A 24,593-nucleotide genomic window follows, 5' to 3' on the forward strand; every position below is an offset into this window, starting at 1 on the left:
GAAGGCATATAAGTTGATAGTTTAAAAATATTTACTCCAACATATTTGTTTTGAATTAATAGAATTTGATTTTTTCCCCCTGTGCTTTTGGCATCTTCTCCTCCAGAAATGGGATCAGTTTCAAAGAAGATTTTCTTAATCTTATTGTGGAGTGGGAAGAACCTTGGACTTATAGAAAGGATATCTGAGTTCAGGGGTGGGATAGAGCTAGTTCATCCTGGCTAGAGAGAACTAGTTGTTGAATTGACACCTCAGAAACTGACAAACATGATAAATCATGGCTTGATTTATTGTTTTGTTCATTGTCTAGACTTAATGTGATGGAGAAAACATTAATAATGATGATTAAATTTAAAATTGAGCTTTGAAAAATTTTTTTCAGAGCCAACTGTTAAATATTTAACAAAACACAATTACTTTAGTTCAACTGGCAGCTTTTGTGAAGGTAGAGTGGAAGGTAGACATCCACTCTAGAGATAGACTGTAGAGCTCAGTTGTGGGTGATCCAATACCTCTTAGACCATATTTATAGGACACAGCACCACCACCACTCAGAGCTTTTCCTAGATGTCCTATCTCTCTCTGATTTTGAAGCAGCACAGGACCCAGCTGTGGACCACACACAGATACCTAGAAGAAAATACATAAATCAAATGAACTTCTGATACTCTACCCAGAACCAGAGCAGCCAGGACCACACACACCACCACCAAGAGAGATGACAGGGAAAACCTTTGCCATAGTAGTTAAGGAGATATAAGCTCTTTGTATTCTTTCTCATACTGTTCCATACACCATACTATGAATATCACAAAAGCTTAGCTGGTCTGACAATGGGACACCATCACTGAAAGTCGTCTGAAACTAGCAGATGTGAGTGTCATCTTTGAAGTGTGTACTTTACCCATGACCAATAAGTATCTCTTAGTTACATGAGGAGCCCCTTAACCTTCTCTAGCCTTGGTTTTCTCATCTATAAAATGGGAAAATAACATAAAAATAAAAATAAGTATACATAATATAAATAATTAAAATAGTGATGAAATACTACTGATTTCACCGAGGTGTTGTGAGGGAAGTACTTGGAAAGCATAAGGTGTTCTGTGAATGAGGTTTTGTCACTATTAGGTTTATTTCCTAAGGTGATCAGGGAAAAAGGAAAAGAAAAATATTTATAGCAGTCCTCTTTGTGGTGACAGAACTGGAAATAGAGGGGATGCCCAGCAATAGGAGAATGACTGAACAAGTTGTGGCATATGATTATGATGGAATACAACTATGCCTTAAGAAATGACAAGTAGATTCATTTTGGAAAAATATGAAAAGACCTACATGAAACTAGGAAGAATGAAATGAACAGAACCAAGAGAACATTATATTCAGCTGCAGAAATATTTTTTAAAGAATGGCTTGTGTATGTCTACCTCCAGAGAAAGAACTGATAAACAGAAACAAGCAAGACATAGTTTTAAGTATACGTATGTCCTTTTCTCAAATAATACCTTTTCTAATGGGGGAGGGGAGGAAGGGGAAGAGTTATCTAGGTATTTTAATGTAACCAACTAATTAATTAATTAAACAATATCAGTTAATCTAGCTGTGAACCCCTCTGGTAAATGCTACTACAGTAGCAGTGACATTAGAACAAAAAGCTAATTAGCCTAGGATACAAATACTTGGCTATGGTCTCATGTCCAGGGGCCGCTAGGTGGCTTAGTAGATAGAGAGCCAGGCCTACAGATGAGAAATCCCAGGTTCAAATCTGGCCTCAAACACTTCCTAGTTGTGTGATCCTGGTGAAGTCATTTACTTGTCTACCTTAGTTTTCTCCTCTGTAAAATGGGGATAATAATAGCACCTACCTCCCAGGGTGGTTTTGAGGATAAAGCACAATGATATTAGTAAAGTACACTGAGAACATTGAAGTACAATGTGAATTTTAGTTATTATTATTATGATACCATGTCATCTCAGCACTAATAATTAAGAAAAAAAAACCTTTGCTGAACTTAATTTAGAAGATATTTCAGAATTCAGGTCACTAAACAATTACAACCTATCTATTTTCAGATGGCTATATATTTTAAGTGAATATATTTAAGATTCTGTATTATCACAGAAAGGACAGGAACAACATAGAAGTGATTTGCAGCCTACCTCCAAGCCTCCAGTCTGGTTAGGTTGAACCTTGGCTTGGCTTGGAGTCACATTATTAAAAAATAAAATAAAAAGTTATCGGCTAACCCACATCATGAAAAAGACTGAAGGTGGACTTTTCAGCTAAAAACAAAGACATGATATTAGCTTGGGCTACTAAGCTTAAATAAAAAAGAATGCTTCTTGCTGAAAACTGAAAAGTAAAAGGTTTCACAATTTCTTCACCATGAATCCCCATCTTGGTGCTGTCACTGTCTTAATGGGGTATTGATTGGCTCTTACTACCTGCTATCTTTAAAGAAGTATTATTATTCTGTTGGGGCAACCATGAAAAACTACTTTTAAAGACCTTTTTTACATTTTCTTGATTTTTCAACGCTTCTTATTGAGCTTCTTGTTGGCTGGAATTAACTCTATGATAGTCTTTCTCTATTTCTAAGACAGTGAATTTATCTGAAGCAAGCTGAGTTATCTAGCAACCACAGGAGGGGGAACATTGGGAGCCTTAGAGATAAATTAATGTGATAATTATATCCATGCAAAAAATGCATGTTTAGGTGATGTTGAAGGGACAGCCCTCTTGCTTTGAACTTGAAACTCTTGTGATAATTTACAGTGGTTCTTTTTTTTAATTTAAATTTATTTATTTGTTACTTTAAAATACACAGTTCACTCCTCTCCTTTCCTCCACTTCCTCCATTAAAGGAGAAATCATTTGACAAAAAGATATATGTATATACAAAAGTATGTCTTGCTGATTTCTACTTATCAATTCTTTCTCTGGAGATGGATATACACAAGCCATTCTTCAAATAAATTTTCTCTTGCGTCTATAATATTCTTTTTGTTCTGTTCATTTCACTCTTCATAATTTTATATAAGCCTTTCCATGTTTTCCAAAATTAACCTGCTCATCATTTCTTCTGGTGTGGTAGTATTCCATCACTGTCACCTACCACAATCTGTTTATCCATTCCCCAACTGATGGGCATCCCTTCAATTTCCAGTTCTTTGCCACCACAAAGAGAGTGGCTATAAATATTTTAGAACATGTAAGTTACTTTCCTTTTTTTTTATCACCTTGATAAATAAATCTAATACTGGTATTGCTAGATCAAAAGGTATGCAGTTTTATAACTCTTTGAGCATAATTCCTGTTTATTCTCCAAAATGGTTGGATCAGTTCACAGTTCCACCAACAGTGTATTAGTGTACCCATTTTCCCATATTCATTCCAACATTTGTCATTTGTCTTTTTATCATTTTAAACAATCTGTTAGGTGTGAGTCAATGTGAGTCAATATGGGAAGATTAGATATGAATATATGACTAGAGTACTGAGTCAACAAAAAGTCAGCAAAAAGGAAATATTAAAATATACAATTCAAAAATTTAACAAATATTTACTGTTTACCACAGATGAGGCACCATGTTATAAAGATTTAAAAAAATAACAAAAGGCTCTCACCTCAAGGAACTTACAATCTAATTGGAGGGAGAAGGAGAAACAAAGCAAATATAGAAAATAAGTATGAGAGATATTCTCTCTTCTTGAAGCCCTTTGTGTAAATTTTGTCCACTTCTGCCTCTCCCTACTTTCCAAGATACTTGTCTGTGTATGTGTTCTTTTTCCCTTTATAGAATGCCAGCTCCTTATGAGCAGGTACTATGATATTTTTATCTTTGTTTTCCATTGCCTTGAACATAGAAGTCATCTTATGAATACTAACAAGATGGAAGGGCTTCAAGTAACAACCCAATGATAGAATACATAGTTTTTAAAAAAAGGATGAAATAATAGTAGTTTCGTGTTCTTTTTTCTCTAAATCTCTGATAGGCTGAAACAAGAGGACAGACTCTGAGAACATAGAATAAAAATGTCTTTACAGTGTTTGAATTTCTCTAGAGAAGGAAGGGGATGAGAACATAGGATCATCAATCTTGAGGTGCCATCTAGTCCAGACCCCTCCACATATCACCATTTTACTGATGAGACTACTGAGGCCAACAGAGATTAAATGATTTGCTGAAGGTCATGCAATCATTGTCAGATGTGGAACGGGAAAAGCAATGAATCTAGAATCAGATAACAGAGATCTGAGTCCCATATCAGTTATGTACTTAGCTATATTACCTTGAGCAAGTCATTTATCTTCCCTTGGCTTCAGTTTCATTATCTGTTAAATGGCAATTAAAATTATACTATACTACCGCTACTATTTACTTATATTATAGTACTTGGTTTGCAGGATCTTTGGAAGATTCATAGAAAGTAATATGTAAGCATAAGCACCTTATTAACAAAGTAACATCTAAAAAGTAAGCTAATTTTCTACTTGTAATTTGTTTCCTCCCATAAAAAGTATCAAAAGGAATAAATAATAAATGATCAAGATAACACCTTTAATACTTCAACATTTTCATTGGTTTAGGTATGAGTACTCCTTTCACTGTTGCATATTACAAGCCTGCCATAATTTAATGTATGGTATTCTATGGTTGTTATGACCAAAGAGAATCCATCATAAAACAACAAAGTATTGGATGAGCCTTGCCAAATTTAGTTAAGCTGGTCTTTGAGCAAAACATATTCATTCTGTCATTGAACTATTGTTTGAAGACAATATTGTTTCTGTTGTGGCAAAAGTCACGAGATTTTGAATCCTCTTGTTTTGACAACTAAATGGCACAATATTTAAAGTGCTAAATCTAGAATCAAGAAGATCTGCACTCAAATCTCGTCTGAGACACTTACTAAATGTGCGACCCTGGGTAAGTCACTTAACTTCTATTTGGCTTAGTTTCTTCAACTGTAAAATGAGGATAATACGTTCTACCACCTAGGGTTTCTGTGAGAATCAAATGATATGATACTTGTAAAGCACTTCATATAGTGCTTGGCATATACTAGGCATTATAAAATGCTAACTGTTATCATGACTATTATTGCTATTAATACCAAACACCCAATGTCTTTTTTGTACCACGATGAGGCATCAAAGTAGGACTTTAATGGAGGAAAGAAAAGAAAATGGGAAATATCTCCTTCTGGTTCCTAGAATTGATGTGTTTGTGCCTTTTCTTTATACATTTTCAGGGAAGGAAGAAAAAAATTCTCCTTATATCACTCCCTTAAAGACATAGGTGCAGTTTGGTAGTGAAGGTCATGTAAACTGAATTTGTCACTCCAGAACTATTTGAGAGTTTGGGGACAAATGAGATAGTAAAATGAGTAGAGGGAATGATGTCTTGATGGCCAGGGTCATGCATGTTGGAGTATAAGGTCACTGAGATGAGAATGGAGTCATCCAATCATATAATTTCAGAGTGAGAAAGAACCTATAAAGGAATTTCCTCTAGAGATCAAACCTTTAAGACATGGAAGCTGATTGGATGTAAGAAAGAAGAGAAAAGGAAGAGTCCAAGAAAATCTCAAGATTACAAATGTTTGAAAGTAGGTGCCACATCCAGAAATGAAATCACAAGGAGAAACAGGTATAATGGGAAAGATCATGAACTAAATTTTGGAAATGTTGATATTGAAGTGCTGATAGAACAAACGAGTGACTATGCCCCAAAGATAGTTAGAGGCTATGAGCCAAGCTCTAAACAGGACTAGAAGTATATGTTGGAGAATTATTTGTATAGACAATGTAGTTAAAGACATAAAACTAAATGAAATTGCCAAGAAAGAGAATATAAAGAAAGTAGAAAGTCAAACGTACATGTTTGGGAAGCTCCCACCTCAAGAGTTTAGGATAAGGAGCAGTAGCTAGGTGGTTCAATGCATTGAGAGTTAGTCCTAAACATGAAAGATCTTGTGTTTAAATTTGACCTCAGGGGGCAGCTGGGTAGCTCAGTGGATTGAGAGCCAGACCTAGAGATGGGAGGTCCTAGGTTCAAATCTGGCCTCAGACACTTCCCAGCTTTGTGACCCTGGGCAAGTCACTTGACCCCCATTGCCTAGCCCTTACCACTCTTCTGCCTTGGAGCCAATACACAGTATTGACTCCAAGATGGAAGGTAAGGGTTTTAAAAAAAAAAAATTTGACCTCAGATCCTTCCTTTCTGTGTGACATTGGGCAAGTCTCAACCCCCATTGCTTAGCTGTTACATTCTTCTGCCTTGGAACCAAAACACAATACAAATGCTAAGACAGAAGTTAAGGGGTTAAAAAGAAAAAGAGGGAATTCAGGATGAATATGCTGATAAATGTTTAAAAACCAGCTCCCCCTCCTCCCCAAAAGAATGTAGGCATGATATACTTTTAAGTTTAACCTGCATTATTAACATTTTCTCCATCATTTTCTTAATTCTAGCAGCACTTTTTGTGGTGACAAAAATTGGAAACTGAGGGGATGCTTATCAATTGGGGAATGGCTGAACAATTGTGGCATATGCTGGTGTTGACATGTTATTGTACTTTAAGAAAAAGTTGATTTTAGAGAAAAACATGACAACACTGATATGAACTAAGGCAAAATGAAGTGAGAAGAACCAAAAGATCATGATGCCCAGTAACAGCAATGTTGTAATGATGATCAATTGTGAAAGAATTGGTTACTCTGGTCAATATAATCATCTAAGACAATTCCAAAGGATTCATGATGAAAAAAATGTTATCCATCCTCTAAAGAGAGAACTAATAAACTCTGAGTACAAATCAAAGTATATTTTTCTAATTTTTTTCTTTGCTTTTTTGTGATAGGGCTAATATAGAAATGTTTTTTCATGATTTCACGTATATAATTAACACATCATATTGCCTTCTCAGTGGTTGGGGAGGGATTGGAGGGAGGCAGAGAATCTGGAACTCCAAATTTAAAAAGAAAACAGTTACAATAAATAAATATTAAAAAAAAAAAACCATGTAGGTAGGTCAGAGAATAGGAAACCTGTAGGTCTATATAAGGGCAATTTTAGGCATAAGGCAGTTTGTGTGTACTATGTGGAGATAAAAAATCTTTGTAAAATGACAGAGGGAATTAGATTCAGTGCCCTCTAAGTGCCTTCTTCCTTAAAAAACAAACAAACCAAAAAATAAAACAAAACAAAAAACAGCCTTTATCATCCATTTGCAAATAAATTCCAAGTATTGGTGTCAATGCAGAAGAGTGGTAAGGGCTAGGCAATTGTGGTTTAGTGACCTGTCCAGGATCCCACAGTTAGGAAGTGTCTGAGGCCTGAAGGTCTGACATTTTAAACCAGGACTTCCCATCTTTAGGCCTGGCTCTTTATCCACTGAACCATCTAGCTGCCCCTCTTAAGTTTCCTCACAACTCAAAATCCAGGACCCTATCGACAGAGGTCACTGGAGCTGATGGCTAAATTGAGCAGGAATTATGAAAAAGTATAGTTCTGGGTAATCCAGACAGAGTACATTTTATTAGAAATTCCAGAGATAGTCTGTGTTACGTATGAATGAATTGGTACACTTAAGGTTGTCTAGGATGGAAATAAGAACAAACTTTGTTTGTGACAGTCATGAAAATGTTGAAATTCTGGGGCATTTGGTATGTTGAAGAGTTAATAATGTTAAGGGCTACTGGATAAATATGAATAAATACTAAAAGGGGTATAAGTTTATTCATTTTTCTGAAAATAGGCCAAAAATTCACCTAATCCAACTGCCCCCAGAAATGCCTCAATGACTAATTTCCTTCCTGTTTTGTTTTTGTTTTTTTTTTTTTTGCCTGCTTAACATTAACTTGTTCTCAGACATGACTTTGCCCCAATTCAGATTGTTCTGATTACATCAAACCACAGGACAATGTAAAACCTCCCAAATGAGATTCATGTTCACTCAAAAGAATTTAGTCTAACTATCCACAGAGGAAAAACTTAGTGGCCAAAGAATGCCTATTGTCTAGACTATGATACTACTATATGTGTATGCGTTGGACAGGACTATTTCTGTGTGAGAGAAAGGGTACATCTTATTCAGACTGTATCTCCATCTAGTAAAGTCAGTCTACTTCATGTTTCCCTATACTCATTTGTGCCTTGTAAATAAAGTAAATGAGATGATGAGCAGCTTGTTTGCATATGAAAAGGCCAGCAATGCTGGTAAGCAGTCAGTAGAGACAAGGATCTTGTTTCCATGGAGTAGATTGACGCTGGTCATTTTATTTGCCATTTGGACTCAAAAGACCCCATAAAGAAGTGATGGGTATGATTAAGGATTTGGAATTGACTAGTGTCTTGGAGAGTACAACAAAAGTGACCATCATTTTCCAGTCATTTTCTAAGACATATTGGAGAAAGATTCTGTCATTGCCTTCAGAAGAGTTTGACCTTGGAAGACTATGTGACAGATACTATTCCTTACTGGGTTATATCAGTGTGTGCCTGGAGTTAAATAAAGAGTAACTCATGAGTAGCATCAAAGTTTGTTAATGTTATCTCTGTGTAGGCTGACACTGTTCATCTTCTTTAAAATGATAAATGAAATTTTGAAAAATGTATTTTGAAAATTATTACATGTAATTGGGAAAATAATATTCCTTTGAATTTAAAAAAGAAATGTTAAATGATAGAGCTTCAAGACGACTAAATCTTCATGGCGCCGGGAGAGAAATGAACACCTTAACTATGATATGTATGGATCCAGGGAATATCATTAACATATCAGCACTGATTAGAATCAGTTCCAGTTTGTTCCAGGATCTAGCTAGATAATGCAGAAAAGATGAGACCCAGTACACAATTCCACCATCTATGCAGCTTGTGCAGAGATCTACAGGAGAAGAGAGGCAAGTGAAGATAGTGAAAATCAATTAATTCAAACATGGATGTTTAAACCTCATAAGTTGATTTTGGTGAGTCTTTATAGAGTACTTAAAGAGTAAAAGGATTTGGTTGAGGCAAAAATTCAGCCAGAGGACAAGTGTGTTTTTAAAATATGGAGGAGGTGGGTGGGGTGTGATATGTTACTTGCCCAAGAAGCTCACTGACTCCTGGACAATCAAGGAAAATGATTTCATTTGTGATGGAGTAATTACTTCACAAACTACCTCAAAACTCCTTTTACCAATAGCATCATTACAGAATCCAGGAGACTATATACCTCAGCTAGAGTATAGTACTAGCATTAGAGAAGAATGTAAAGATATAAATACGAACTAAAATAAAAGAACTAAAATGAACCAGCATGACTTGTCAAGGGTTTAACATGCTTTGGACTGCCTGTTACGTAGTCAGTCAGTGGTTTTCAGCATTACATTTATGCAGTGGCTATTTCATCAGATCCCTATGGTGGAGAAACACAAGGAGAAGATGTTTTTCATCTTCCCAAATGAATCTTACCCATTTGAGCATTTACCCCAAGCCACCTCAGGGTCAGCTGCCAAAGACTTACGAGTAACATAGTCAGAGAGATAAAATACATGCAAGTTTTGGTAACATTATCATGCATGGGGGGAACTTGGAAAAACATGAGGAAAGGCAGATGAAGTTGTTGATTTGGCAAGTAAAAAAGGGTCCAAAGCTTTCAGTGCATAACTTATAATCTTGCAGACTCTTTGTCAAGTATAAATTTTGTTGATTTAATATCTCACTGAGGTATAAGCACCACAGTCCAGAGAAGATGAAAGTTCTCCTGACAAGGTCACGTCCTCAGAATCTTCAGGATCTAAGCACTTTCCTAGAATTTGTCTGTTATTATTCCAAGTTTGCTAAGAATGAGGGTTCTGCTGCTAAATCACTGAATGACCTCACTCATAATTAAATGAAGAGAACAGAAAAGATCGATTTGTCTTAAAAACTCAGGAAGCCCATTGGAGGCCAGTGTAGAGGCAGATGTGAACAAGACTTCAAAGACTGGGTAGATTGCTTTGCCCACAGGATCATGCAGAACCAAACAAGCCTTTTGTCCTGGATACAGAATCCAAATTAGAGGGTTTAAGAGTAGGTTAGTACCGAGAGATAAACCAGAAACCAGTTGTATTTGCCAGCAGAAGGCTAAGTGACAGCAAAACTCATCATCCCATGTAGAAACTAGAATTCCTGGCTTTGAAAGTGAGTCAGAACTGAGAATTTCAAAGATCCTATAAGGAAGAAAGTTGCCAATGTGGGCTAGCAACAATTCATTGACATTCTGATAAGTATTAAGTCTGTTTGCCTGAGATAAATACAAGGTATCCCTTCCACCTGGAGACTTTTCCCATTGAAGTTTCCCTATATCACTGATCAGCACAAGAGAGTTGGAATTTGGGAGAAGTTCTGTGGAAGCCTCAGGCAACACACAAAGGCCAGCAGATGACAGAAAAATTTTAGAAACTCAGAAATATATGCATAGTATTGTATAATATATATGTAGAGTGTTGTTGCTTGTATGTGTGTACAATATATGTATTACATAAAATATATGTATAGTATTGTATAACAGCAATATATTTTGTCTTTTAATACCACAAATACACATAATTTCTTTTCTGAAGTTAAAATAAGTCAGAAGTTAAAGTTTGTGAAAAGAATGTAAGAACCAGCAGAGGACACACAAAGACTGGAAATGTTAACATTGACCTACATATAGCCTATGACCAAATACTTAACCCAAATTTACAATAACATACTGGAAGCACCCTATAAAAGACAAAAAAGAATTTCCGACTTCTACTCCAGTATGAAGGGAAGACCAACAAATTTTCTGTGGATTTTCCAGATCATAGGGGTGCCGTGTCCTTAACCCCTGTGATATGGAAGGGATGTTTGTACATGTTTAGTATGTGCTCCTGGCCAGGGAAGACTAAGGTAGGTACAGAGGCCTTGACCAAAGATCATTTGGCATCATAGCTATATATACTCAAGGAAGGAGCAAAGATTTTATGTGATGCCCAAGGAGCTGGCCTTATAGTTGAAAATGTTTAATTTTCCACTAGATTGTTAAAGCTTTCTTCATATGCAAGATGAGGATGATGGTTGCTTTACTAAAAATGTTGTATAGATCAAGTGAAACAAAATGTGTGAAAACAGTAAGTTTAAAGCAATAGAAATATGGTTATCATTGGAGTGAAGAGGAGCTCAGATAAAAAGTGTCAGACTACACAGGGATGACTTGAACAAACTTTCTTACTACTTACAAGGAAGAGGAATAACAGCTTCAGTCTTCATCTTCCATGTTCTCAGTTGGCAGCACACAGAAAAAGGACTCCATATTCCAGATGAAGGCTCCAAGCCTTTCAGGGCTCAGATAGTTATCATCTGAGACAAAGAGACAGTATGACATTGATAAGAGGTTGCTTATTTATTATTTTACATAGCACCAGTAAAGTGAAGGCATTTTCTAAATTACTTAATAAGGAGTGAAGAATGAGGAGCAGAAAACTAGGAAATGTCACCCTAATTATGCTGTTTCTCCTAAAGGTTGAAAAACTGGGATCTGGGTCTATACTAGTTAGACCTTTTTTCTCTGATATGGAAAAGGGTCAATAGAGAAGGAAAATTTGCTAATAATTTATACTCTTAATTTAGGGGAATCATCATTATATCATTGTCATTTCAGACCCTCACAGAATATGTTGTTGGCTACAAACTAGGATAAATTTTGCTTTATTAGTATTTGTTACTTCTCACCAATATTGGCACAGTGCAGATCCTTTTTGCCCTATGTAACTCATATACATGTCCCTCTATAAATCCTCCACAAGATATTTACTCATAATGCTGGGAGACTTGCCCTTCGTGTTTTGAGATATGGATCCAATGGAGCACATAGATTCTTCATTAGTATTTCTTTGCTTTCACTACTTGACTTACCTACCTCCTTGTCTAGCCCCACATATCTTGTATGATGATGATGATTTTTTTCATAGCTTTGTGTTCAAATGAAGGCTGATATTGCTAGTAAATTATAAGGTCATTGATAATGATTTTGTTTAACTCTATAAGTTCATTTTTAGAGAAGGAAGGATAGCCCCTAAGAGATTTCTGAGTCCCAAGGAAGGATTGAGCCCATTAGAGAAATAGTTTTCTACTCATTTATTGAGATTATTCTAGTCCATACCCAAGATACTGCTTTTAAACTTGGAGAGAGATAATTAATAAAGATATGTATGATCCAATAGTAGAGGGAGATTGGGGTTGATGTGATTTCCTTGAATTGATCTGAGAAGTACCACTCCTATCCACTCACACATAACTGTATAGATATTATGATCCCCATTTAACAGTTGATGAAACAGGCTCAGAAAAGTTAATTGACTATAGTAAATAAACTCTGGAAGAGGTACTCAAATCCAGGACTTCCATCCTCTTCCACCATACCATGAAGGGAAGATGTTGGGGAGCATTTCTCAAGACCAAGTGTTGCTTGGGAGTTGGTAGATGGAACCAAACTGAATGACAAAGTTAGAGGGGGAAACAGAGTCAGGAAAAAGATACAGAAAAGGGAGGCTAAGGGACACAAAACAAACTTTGCCCACTTCCCAATTTTGCTCAGGGTCAGATTTCCTTGCAGCCTGCTCTTCATTTATTTGCCCTTTCTCTCAAGGCCGACTCCAAAACCCGACTTCCCAGAGGTGGGCAAGTTTGGCATCCCTAAGTAGCAAAACCACTTTCTCAGCTTTAGAATTCCTCCAGAGAAATGTCTTAAAACCCTGAAGCCTGCAATGTGAGTGGTAATTATGAAAACATAACTAAAAGGGCTGAACTCTGCCACTTTGGCAAACAACAGTAAAGGCGGGAAAATGATTTTGTTTCCCTCTTATTAGCCTCTGAAATTTTCCAGTATTATCTTGTAAGGAGAGCTGCTGCCTTAGATGAATGGGGAGAACTTGGCAAAACATTAATCATGTCACATTTAATCCTGAACAAAGTTATGTATAATTGGTCAAAAACTTGGGGCAGGGGGAGAAAACTATTGTAAAAGGAAAATCAAATTACTACCTAGTCACATTCATGTATTATTAATAAAAGGCAAAATGAACTCTCAGTAATATTTTTAAAAATAGGAAAAGGTCCTCCAAGACATAGAGCTTCAGACTTTTAGTGAACCTGAATTCTCCAGCCTTCCTCTATCAGCTCCCCTTGTTTTGCCCCACTTTTTGGAGCTTGGGGAATTTGAATGGGTAGCGGTAACAGACAATCTCAGAAGCAGAAGGGTTCCATAGTTAAGATAAGGGAGAGGATACTCAGGGCAGCAATAGTGGTGGCAGGCTGCTCCTTACTAGCCCACATGCTGATTCCACACACCTTCATAATGACCTAGTTGTGACCATAAAAGGTCAGAGATTTTTGTATTCACCAATGTTAGCTGTGGGAGTTCCTGTCTTTTCCTGAATTTTCTTGGACTCCAAGTTCATTCACCATGCTAGAAATTCCTATAAAGTACAGGTTCTTAATCAGAGGTCCAGGTTTAGATTTTGGGAGGTCTACAAAATTGGCTGGGGGAAAATTACATCTTTATTTTCATTAATCTCTGATTGAAAATATAAGATTTCCTTTGGTGATTTAAAAGCATTATTTTGAGAAGAGGTCCTTAGGGACCATGATGAAGGAAAAAAGAGAAAAAAACCTGACTTCTGCTTCTAGAATTCCTACCTCTTCATCTAAAGATCATTCCTACTAGAAGTAGATCTATCATCAAGTGTGCATTCAAAGGGGAACAGTGAAAGGGAAAACAAAGTAAACTAGAATTGAACTAAGATTCTTGGATTGGAGCAGATTCTGTGCTACTGCAAGGCCAGTTGGCCAATTAATACTTTTTTTTTTCTTTCTCTAAACCCTTACCTTCTGTTCTATCAATTCTAAGGCAGAAAGGCAAGGGATAGGCCAATCACAGTGAATGTATGGCATGGGTGCCAAAGATAGCATGCAGAACACTCTGTGGGTATGTGGCCACCCTCCCCTCCCCCAGAGTTCATTACTAACAAGGCAGAGGGACTCAGGCAGAGCTGCTCCCCTTCCCCTCTCTACCTTGTCTGATGACATTTTTTCATACCCCCACCCTCTGCCCAGTAGCCCAAAGGCAAGGTGAGGAGCTCATAGGCAGCAGAGCTGGAGGGGAGCAGAGCACTTGGGCTACTCCCTTTCCCCTCTCTATACTCACTGAGGGTATTCCTCACTTCACTTGCCCCTCTGCCCAGTAGCCCAATGGGATCCCTTTCTCTCTCCCCTATGTGTGTGGGCAGAGTATAACATCTGATCTCTGGGGTTGGGGGACAGGTCTTTAAAAGTTTTGCCATTAGGGTCCAATTGTTTCTTGGCTATACCTCTGCTTTTTTTTTTTTTTTTTGGTTCTCATTCTACTTCCACCCACCCACTCAATAGCTAGCAACAATTAATCTTTTCCCTTCACACTTGTTAATAGCTCCCTTTTACCTTCTTCACACCTTTCACTCCACCATTTTTCTTACTTGGCAAAGCCCTAGAGCTCCTAGTATGTTGAACTATCACCTTTTAAACCTTCAGAAATAGCCACTGTTTCTAGCCTCTAGCTACTGTTCTGCCTTTCCACACTCCCCCTCCCGCTCCCTTAGAAAGTCAACTGGGAAAAAAGAAAGAAAATTTAGCAATCTCTCACACTTCCCCAAATACTCTCTGGGTAACAGTAGTATTGTATTTAGTGCTTGATTTCTCCATCTTAATTGGATCCTAAACTCCATGGGGTTGGAGACTTAGCCTTTTTCTGTCTCACACCACCAGGACTATGCTCTCAGTCTTCAATAAATAATATAGGAGAGAAACAATCTTCTTTTCCCCTTTTGTCTCACTCATCCATCCCCCTCCACCTGTTCCTTCTCTTGTTAATCATACATTTGGGAATGGACATGATCTGACTGGAAACTCAAAAGAAAGTTTTTCCTGCTCTATTGGAAAGCAAATTAAAGTTGAGTTTCTCTTCTCTTCTCTTCTCTTCTCTTCTCTTCTCTTCTCTTCTCTTCTCTTCTCTTCTCTTCTCTTCTCTTCTCTTCTCTTCTCTTCTCTTCTCTTCTCTTCTCTTCTCTTCTCTTCTCTTCTCTTCTCTTCTCTTCTCTTCTCTTCCCTTTTTCTTCCCTCTACTTCTCCCTTTCCCTCTCCTCTTCTCATTCCTCTCTTTGCCTCCTTTCCTCTCCTCTCCTTTTATTTTACAAAAGATTGCCATCTTAACAAGCTCACAATTTTCCTCAGAAGATGATATATGACATGAGATTTTCCTGAACATAGAATGTTAGAACTTGGGTCTTAAAGATTATATTGTTCAATACTCTCATTTTACAGATGACTGAATGAGTCACTTGTTGAACTGAAGGCTTGTTTCTGTAGTCCAATTCAACAAGCATTAGGCACCAATCAAAATATGTTCCAGGGATAATGATGGGGGTAGAGGAAAGAGAGACAGAGAAAGATAGAGGCACTGACAGAGAAAGATGGAGACACTGACAGAGAGACAGAGAGAGACAGAGAGGAGAGTGACAGAGAGATGACACAGAGAGAGATAGGGAGGGGAAAGGAGAGGAGAGAGAAACAGTGATATCTTGCTCAAGAAGCTTAAATTCTACAAGTAGGGAGGAGACAACATATTTACACATATTTCCGAGGCTACATATTTAAGTAAATACAAAATATTTTTCACTTGTGACCTAGGAACTTAGAGCCCATACATATCCTAGATGCCTAACCTCAAAGGGTTTTAGTTTCTTTTTGACTGCTACCCCCCACCCCTGCTGAAGTGTCCATATCTGTACTCTGTGGATATCCCCAAAAGAAAATACAGCTATGACTTGTGTCTAAGTTTCCCTAATGGACACTAATAGTCCCCTCAGCTCCCACATATGCACTCAATATTAACATCTCAGCAAAAAGTTTGGAGGATTTAGCAAAACTGACCAAAGTTTTCCTATAACATATATATTCAACATATATATGTATGTATATACACACATATATATATATATATATATATATATATATAGTAACTATGGGAATAATAAAAGATTTCCACGGGTGAAATAAGTCTTTTTGTTTAGATAACTGCATAGACAGAAATAGGCTAGATGATAGATAGAATTTTATTTTAGATGTAGGTGGATATATAAGATAGAATGATAATTATACATGGAGATTTTAGAGATAGAAACACAGTGTATAGACAGATCAGTGGTTTTATCCTATGTCTGGTAAAGTGTAAATAGAGTAAAGACAAATATAATCCAAAGTTGCCCTCAAGGAGCTTACATTCTAATGGTGAAAGGCAATGTATAATGAGCATTGGAAGAGGTAGTGAGGTGGGGAAAGTATACCCACTGCAGGGATATGGAAAGGAGTCAACAGGAAGGGGTAGACATGGAGGCTGGGTCCTCAGGAAGATAAGGGGAAGTGCTCACTTATTAGAGCTTCAAAAGCCCAGTGCTCTATCCACTGTGCCACCTAGTTCTCATCTTCCTGAGTTCAAATGTGGCCTTAGATACTTACTAGTTGTTTGACTGAGGCTTAAATCACTTAATCCATTTGCCTCGATTTCCTTATCTGTCAAATGAGCTGGAGAAGAAAATGACAAACCACTCAAGTATCTTTGCCAAGAAAACCCCAAATGGGGTCACAGAGGCTTGGGCAGGACTATATGACACATAGAATCTTTCTAATTACCCAGATTCATAATCTGAATTATAACCATAATCTTTTACTCTTTAATCAGTCTCCTTTATCTCCTAGATACAATAAGTTGCCATGTCATTGATTCTGCCTCTACAATATCCTCCAAATATATCCTTTTTTCTCTTATCATACAATTAAACTGCACATAGCACTGTGCCAGACATACAGTACATGCTTAATAAATATTTATTGGTTTGACTGATTATTGATTGATAGGTCAGATCACCAACACATCTGGCTTCAACTATTACAATAGCCTCCTAATTGTTCTCACTTACACAAGTCTTTTCCTTCTGTAAACTATACTCTTCACAAAATTATCAAAACTGTATTCTTAAAAATATACTGTTCCTTTGTCCAAGAAGCTTCAGTGACTCCCTCTCTCTTCTAAGATCAGAAACATGCTCATCTGGTTGGCATTTAAAGCTCTCCACCATTTGGCTCAGTCCTACTTTTTCATCTCTATTGCACCCCTTTTGTGCACTCTATAACCCAACCAGACCACCTTCCTTGCTATAACTCACACTTAACGTTCCATCCCCTGTTTCTGAGTCTTTGCATAGCTTGGTCCCTCTTTCCATGAATGCTCTTCATCCTAACTGACCCCTCTCAGAATACCTAGCCTTCTTCAAAGGTAAACTCAAGTACTTAAGCTTCTACATAAACCCTTTCCAGATGCCATTAGCTTCTAGTCCCTCCACATGCCCTACCCTGCATGAAATTATCTTACATTTATTTCTGTATATTTTGTATCTATTTATATATGAAAATGTTATTTCCTCCAGAGAGAAAACAAGCTTCTTGAGGGCCAGAACTTTTTCATTTTTGCCTTTGTGTCTTCATCCCCACCTAGTCCTTGGCATATGGTATTTCTTACTTGTTAAAAATTGATTCATTCCTTTATTTTTAACCCTTATCTTCTGTCTTAGAATAGACACTAAGTAGCAGTTCCAAAGCAGAAGAGTGCTAAGGACTGGACAAATGGGGCTAAATGACTTGCCCATGGTCACACAGTTAGGAAGAATCTGTGGCCAAATTTGAACCTGAGCTCTCCCATCTATAGGCCTGCCTCTCAATCCACTGAGCCGCCTAACTGTCCACTTCTGGATTTTCGAATTGCTCCCCACACCCCACTCCACACATCCCTGACAATCTGTTCTGATAAGCATTTTGATCCTCCATGACTTCTCAGGTAAAATATGTAAATTTTAATAGGTACCTTTTAAAAACAATGCCTTAATTGAAAGAGAGATTCTAATTATGACTGTTTCAGCAACAGCAGAATGACAGTGGGTCAAAGATTTTGGTCAGATGATCTCTGCAGTGTCCCTTAAGTCATGCCAGATACTCTGCTTATGCTTAGGGCTTGCCATACATAGAGAAGAAACCTTTTTTTTTTCAGGCTGTGATCAGGGAAAGAGATTTGGTCCCTTCTTTAAAATGAGCACAATTAAACATTTGGAAGGGAACACAGTTCTGCTCATAACAGGCCTTTTGCCACTTCTTTTGTAGCAGTGAAGCTACAGTTACTTATCTATATCTATATCTATATCTGTCTATCTATATCTATATCTGTCTATCTATCTATCTGTCTGATTTATTTGCTATGTATTTATTGGTAAAGCCCCAGGAGGGATACTTGAAAAATGCTTCAAAATGGTACTGAGGTAGGGTGGGTGTCTTCCTGGAAAAAAAAACAAAAACAACAACAACAACAAAAACAAAAACAAATTGAAAACCAGTAGGTTAGACAGTTTATATTTAAATCTTTGGCCAGTAATTAATACTACTTAGAAATAATCTATTCTGAGAACCCTGTCTTCATTGAATTATTATTAGTACCATATTATCATATTATATTATTTGCATATTAGTTCATTGAGTGCTTACTCATTGAGTTATTCCTTTTTAAAATAAATATTTACTAGGTACTCACTATATTCGGAGTGCTGTGCCAGGTTCCAGAGAAGAGATAGGAAGGTTAGAAGACATTTCCCTATCCTCTTGAAGCTTACAGTCTAGTAGAAGACACAAATATAGGTAACTCTAACAATGTGATTTGTGATAAGAGCATCAGAGAACTTCAAAATAAAGAGGGACATTTTATTCAACTCTGTCATTATACAAATGAGGCAAGTGTAGCCTAGAGAAGTGAGTGATTTGCTAATGTCAAAAAAAATAATCATTTCCTTCTTTTCTCCTTTTCTTTCTTTATCCTACTCAGGTCAGCAGGACAAGGGAGTCAACTGGAGTATTTTGATGGCAGGGGATTTCTTTGTAAATTTTAAATGAAAATGAATGGAGGATTTTGACTTTGCCTGGGAAATTCTCCAATGAACACTGCATTTTTCCTTTTATAAGTCATTTAGAGACTTATTGAACATTTTTATGTTTGCTGACTTTGACCTTCCTGTCCTCCAAAGGCCCATAAAATCCATTCTGTGGAATAAAGGTCAGAGTTCCCTTCCTCAGTATAGAAAAAAGTGAGGCAGATTGCTATCCTACAGGAGACCTTATTAATTGAGTCTGACCCTCAGGCCAACTGGGTCATCTGCTCTATAAAGACTCCAATGCCTCTTTGCTCTCTGCAGTGTCTTTTTCCTGACCATTGGTAGAAAGCCTGAAAGACAAGAAAACCTAGAGAGCAAGATTCCACCAGGCTTAAGTCTAATTTATCATATGATCCTGAAAATATCAATAATAACTCATGTATATAGGATTGTTCCTGACTGCAAAACAATTTATAGCCTACAGGTTCTTAACTTGGAGGAAAGGCTGGTGGCAGTGGTAGAAGGAACAGGATAGAGGGGTCATTAATTAACTTTTTCAAGTTTTTGGAGTGGATAGAGGGCTAGGTTTGGAGCCATGAAGACCTGAATTTGAATCCAACCTCATATACTTATTAGCTTGTGAACTTGGGCAAATCATTTAACCTCAGTTTACTCAACTATACAATGCAGATACTAATAGTAACTTATCTCTCAAAATTGTTTTGAGGATCAAGTGAGATCATTGTAAAGTGAACTATATACATGTTAGTTATTATCATATGTGGTTTCCTTTGTAAGTCTATGTATTTTATATTTTGCATTTAAAAATATCACTATGAGAAGGAGCCCATAGGTTTCACCAGATATCCAAAGAATTTCATAACACATAAAAGGTTAAGATATTGGGTCCTTTTGGTTTTTCTGTTTCTTCATCTAAAGACCAATCCTACTGTAAGTATAAATTAGGCACCAAGCAAGTATTGCCAGAACATTATTTATTTACATAACTAATTTAATTCTTAGAAAAATTTTATGAGGCAGGTAGGAGAAGTGTTATGTTCATTTTATAGACAAAGAAACTGATGCCCTACAAGATTCAACTATTTGTCCAAGGTCATACAAAGTCAGAAAGTGTGACAGCTGGGATTCCAGTTTAGTACTTTAGATTCTAGATCTAGGGTTCTCTAAACCATTTAGATTTGTCCCTATATGTGTTGTGGTTACTGATAAAAATGGAAAAATATCTTATGGGGAAATCTTTAAGTTATAGTGATTGTAAAATACCTTTATATTTATAGGTTATTTTTAGATTTGTAAATAATGACAATTCAAGGGTCTAGCAATAATTCTTGGCTTTTGGTCTTTAGCAAAAGATATTTATGGTATTATTTTCCCCAATTCTCTGAATCTGGAAAAGATTGAGGATAACAGCGTGAGGACTCATATACTGTATACCATGGAATTGAATCAGATTTTTGGATTTATTCACTGCACATCTATAAATTCCTCCCATGTCTGGCTCTACAAATTGGGGGTGGGAGGTGGCTAGGAAGGGGAAGAGAAAATGTTGCCAGTTATCTGGTTAGCAATGAATCAAAATATTAAATTCTTCTAAATCTTACTTATTAGTCTCCCTAACTCCCTCCAAGTCCCCCTCTCCCACAACCCCCCCCAAAACAAAACCCAGTTGAGGCTCCTATAATGACTAAATCAGAGTTAAACCCCCCCCAAAATTTGATGCCAGGGAGAACAAACTGCATTTTTCACTGCACATTTCATTCATTCACCTTCCTCTCAGAGTAAGAAAGAGTACTACATGAATGAATACTGTGTTTTATCCATTGTGGCCATTTTTGTGAATTTGTTCCCAAGAGTCTGCGAATATTCTGTATCTACTGCTGTTTATATAGCTGAACATGGCTCTTCTTACATAGGAGATGACAGAATTTTAGAGGAAAGGGTGACTTAAAACAAAGAGCTTTCTCTTGCTGCTTTAAAACTTAAGTCTGGGTAATTTCTTAGGGCTCACTCTGCTAGGAGACAACCCCTTGGTAGCAGGGGACCAGACAATACCGTAGTACAGTGGACACTGGCTCCCAGGGAGGAGCTGAGTCAAATTGCTTAAGTTCCTGATACCAGACTTTAGGAACCATCCGGGTCAGATCCTAGGACCAAGGCCATTCATGTGTATATCTTTCCTCTCCAGTCCCGGTTTCTCCACCCGCTCCACCCCGCTCCGCCCCCGCCCCCAGCCTCCGCGCAGTCTCTGATGGACAGCCTTAAACATGCCCCATTTCTGAGACTAGGAACTTAATCTGGAGTTTTACATCCATTCCTCCCCTACTCCCTCCAATCCCACCAGGGAGATTCAAATTGTGAGGAAGGCAGCGGACCTAGTTCCCGGATCTCCGCCCTTCCTCCCCAGTTTAATCCAGGCCCTACTATCTTAGTCTGAGTGGCTAGAGAGGATTCAGTAGTCCATCTGGGTTTGTTAAATCCTATTTATCTTCTTAACCTGGCAGCCCCCACCCCGAGGGCCTTAGCTTTCCATCCAAGTGCTTCCCCACCCCCGCCTCCAACACTATCCACCTGGTCTTGGAAGCCGACCCCTCTTCACCCAGAAATATCTCGGGGAGGAAGGGAATAGGAGGAAAGAACTGAGATGTCTGGGGGATGGGGAAGAGGAGATACAAAAAGGTAGGGGAGGTTTCCGTGTCAGGACCTGGTCAGTGAGATGGCCGGAGCTTCCAGGAAGGATTCATACATATATCGTCCTCTCCGAACCATCCCTTCCCCAACCCCCGGCTCATCTAGGGGCTGGGGGTCTACAGCATAGATAAGGGAGGCAGGTAGTTTGCTGAAGTGGGGAGCTGAGTCCTGCGGTGTGTGTCGTGGTGAAGGGGTGGGGGGAGTGTCTACTTTCCCAGAGTGAGTGCAGGAGAAATCTGCCCGTCTGAATCAGACTTGAGTGTAATCTCATCAAAGGGCCAGTCTGAGCCTCGCGCTTCCCAGTCCATCCTCCTGTCTGTCTGCCTTCTTTCCTCCCGCTCCCCCCTCCCAGCCTCCCACCCCTACCCCACCCTACCCCCCTTACAGCAAGAGCGAGCCAGGCTGCTGCTGGGTGCGGGCTACAGTCCCGCCAGCTGACTTAAACACGGACAAGCTACTACTCTCCGATCAGTGGCCTCTTCCTGAACCCTGGTTGCTGCCCTTCAGTTCAGCTCGGCGACCCCCTCCCCCCGAAGCTATCTCACCCAAGTCCCGGAGCGACTTTTTCCTGTCCTCACCCCAGACTTGTGAAACTTTGCGGGCGATTCAGGACAGATGGATTTAGCCAGCGGATCCCGCCGAGGAGGCTCCCACCTCCTGTCCCTGCTCCTCTTGGTTTTTGGCTTTGGACCCGACGCGGCTTCCTCTAGGGCTGCACTTCGAAAGGAAGGTAAAGAGCGCCGGGCTGCCTGCCCAATGCAGCCCTCGCCCCTCAGTTCCCCCCTACCCCCCGCCCACAATTCCCCCAGTCTAGATCGGACTTTGGTGTTAAGGGGTGAATGTGCTAATTCCAACTGTGCCCGGGGGATGAGGGGGGATAGGGTTCTGGTGTCAGAGAGTCTGGAATGGACTCCCCCGACCCGGGCTCCCACTTTTCCCTTAGTCCAAATGCTGCCAAGGCTAGGTATTATGTTTAAAAGAATTTCACATTTTCCAGGTCCACTTGAGAGGTGGGCGGGCTGGGGGCGAAGGTAGTTCTGTTTTGACTACAAAGAGCTGAGTCTGGGCTGTCTCCTTGTGATCTCAATTACTGGGAGCAGGCGGGTAAGGATATGTGCGAAGGAGTAAGAAGCAGCTTCATCTCTGCTTTAGACATCTTGTTCGAACCACATTGTCCAAAATCCAGCCATTTCCTGGGAAATGTCGGTGGGTCTCCCGGAGGAGAGTTTCGGATCCCTTTTCCTTCTGGGACAGGAGTTGTATAGGGATGCATCCACCTTTTGCTTGGCTGGAGATGATGTTACTGATGTTTTCACTGCTCTTCTTAGAGAAATAACCTCAGTGGGTTCATTTCGCCGGGTTTGAGCCTTGGTCTTAGCAGTTCTTTAAAGAAATGTGTATTCAATGAACTGTTTAGATTATAACGGAAGTCTTAGTGACATGCAGTTTCAGGAGTCATACAGATGAGCTTGAGCACTTGTAAAAAACCATACACCTGGTTTTTCTTTACTTTTATTTTGTCTGTGATCTCTGATTATCTGGTGATGAAAAGGGGGGGGGGGGGGAGAAAACAGTGAGAATGGGAAAGTTCCAAACAGTGCTTCCTTATTAAGAGTTTCCGGTTTTCTGCAGAAACTATATTTAGAACACTCAAAAATCTGTTTTTTCTTAGTTTACTTTGGTAAGAGAGGTTGTCTTATGGGATTAATTATCTCTTTTGAACAATGGAAAACAATATGATTTTATTTCAGAGCAGTCTCCAAAACATCACAGAAAATGCAACTGGTCTTCTTCTGTAAGAAAAAGGCAAAATGAGAAAAAAATGGTCAGAGGGCAAAGAAAATAATCTTGGCAGAATCTCATATGGTTGTTTAAATATTTTAGTTGTTCCTAATCTCTCCATTTGGGAATCTGACTTATTGCCTCTCAGCCCAGAAAAACAGATTTACTCTATTATCACCTGTACATTCCCCATTTTGGAATGTAGGGTCATTATCCTAATATGTGCCATAAGTAAAGTTATTTCCAAAGGATTCTATTCATTTTTTCAGCTAAGAGCAGCAATTCCTGGATATGTATTAAATTGTTTGCTCTCTTAATATGTACACACACACACATGCATTTTCAATGAAGGACTTCTAACACTCCTTCCCAAGTTGGCATATGGCATGATTTGCATTTTGCAGGTTGCATTTGTGATCCTTTTTTCTTAAAACACTGTAGAGTTCTGCGTGTAATTCTTATCTGTGAATGATGTATAAGTCATTATATTAATCTCTTTTAACCTTTTTTAAGAAGAATTTTCAAAGTTGTAATAAAGACTGTAAAAGCAAAGTGTCCTCATGCAGTTTGACTGTGCCTCCTTTCTGATTCTTTGCTATTAGCTCAAAGTTTGTAACTGTATTATTAGGCATGTTCTGATCTATGTTAAAAAAAAAGTTTTAGTGGTATTTCAGTGGTTTACATACTAGATACAAATTTTTGAGCAGCATTTGATCTTGTCTATATCATAAAATCCTGGTTTCAGCAGACCTAATTCCAGCTCTAACACCAGTTGTAGGATCTTGGGCAAGTCATTTAACTTTTCTGAGTCTCGGTTCTCACACACAAAACACTATTGATATGTTTTCCAATTTAAAACAACAGAGAAGCAAGTGTGATACAGTGGATAGAGTGCTAGGCTTTGAGTCAAGAAGGTCTAGAGCAGTGATGTGAACCTTTTAGAGATGGAGTGCCCAAATTGCAATCCTCACTTTTATGTGAGCTCCCCTCCTCCCCATTTCCCCAGACTGGAGAGGGAGAAAGTGCTCCCATTGGGCTGCTGGACAGAGGGGTGGGTCATGTGGGAAGTGTCCTTGGGTTCCATGGAGAGGAGGAACAGAG

The 24,593-nt window shown here is 38.5% G+C and overlaps 1 protein-coding gene and 1 long non-coding RNA gene across 5 annotated transcripts in view; one reads left to right on the top strand and one right to left on the bottom strand.

The window, feature by feature from the left end:
• Positions 1–22,422, bottom strand: LOC103104660 (uncharacterized). The gene is made up of 3 exons (XR_008917861.1): positions 22,289–22,422; positions 11,238–11,358; positions 1–630 (listed from the first exon to the last, which is right to left on the bottom strand). It is a non-coding gene; the product is annotated as an uncharacterized LOC103104660 (long non-coding RNA).
• Positions 22,308–24,593, top strand: part of EGFLAM (EGF like, fibronectin type III and laminin G domains) — a 266,219-nt gene continuing 263,933 nt past the window's right edge. For all 4 annotated transcript variants that reach the window (XM_007487435.3, XM_007487436.3, XM_007487437.3 and 1 more), the window contains exon 1: positions 22,308–22,440. In XM_007487435.3, coding sequence (XP_007487497.2) covers positions 22,326–22,440 — 115 coding nt within the window. In that variant the 5' untranslated portion in view covers positions 22,308–22,325. The remainder of the gene's footprint in view (positions 22,441–24,593) is intronic.

This window comes from Monodelphis domestica, chromosome 3, assembly GCF_027887165.1.
Source record: "Monodelphis domestica isolate mMonDom1 chromosome 3, mMonDom1.pri, whole genome shotgun sequence".
NCBI classification, from domain to species: Eukaryota; Metazoa; Chordata; class Mammalia; order Didelphimorphia; family Didelphidae; genus Monodelphis; species Monodelphis domestica.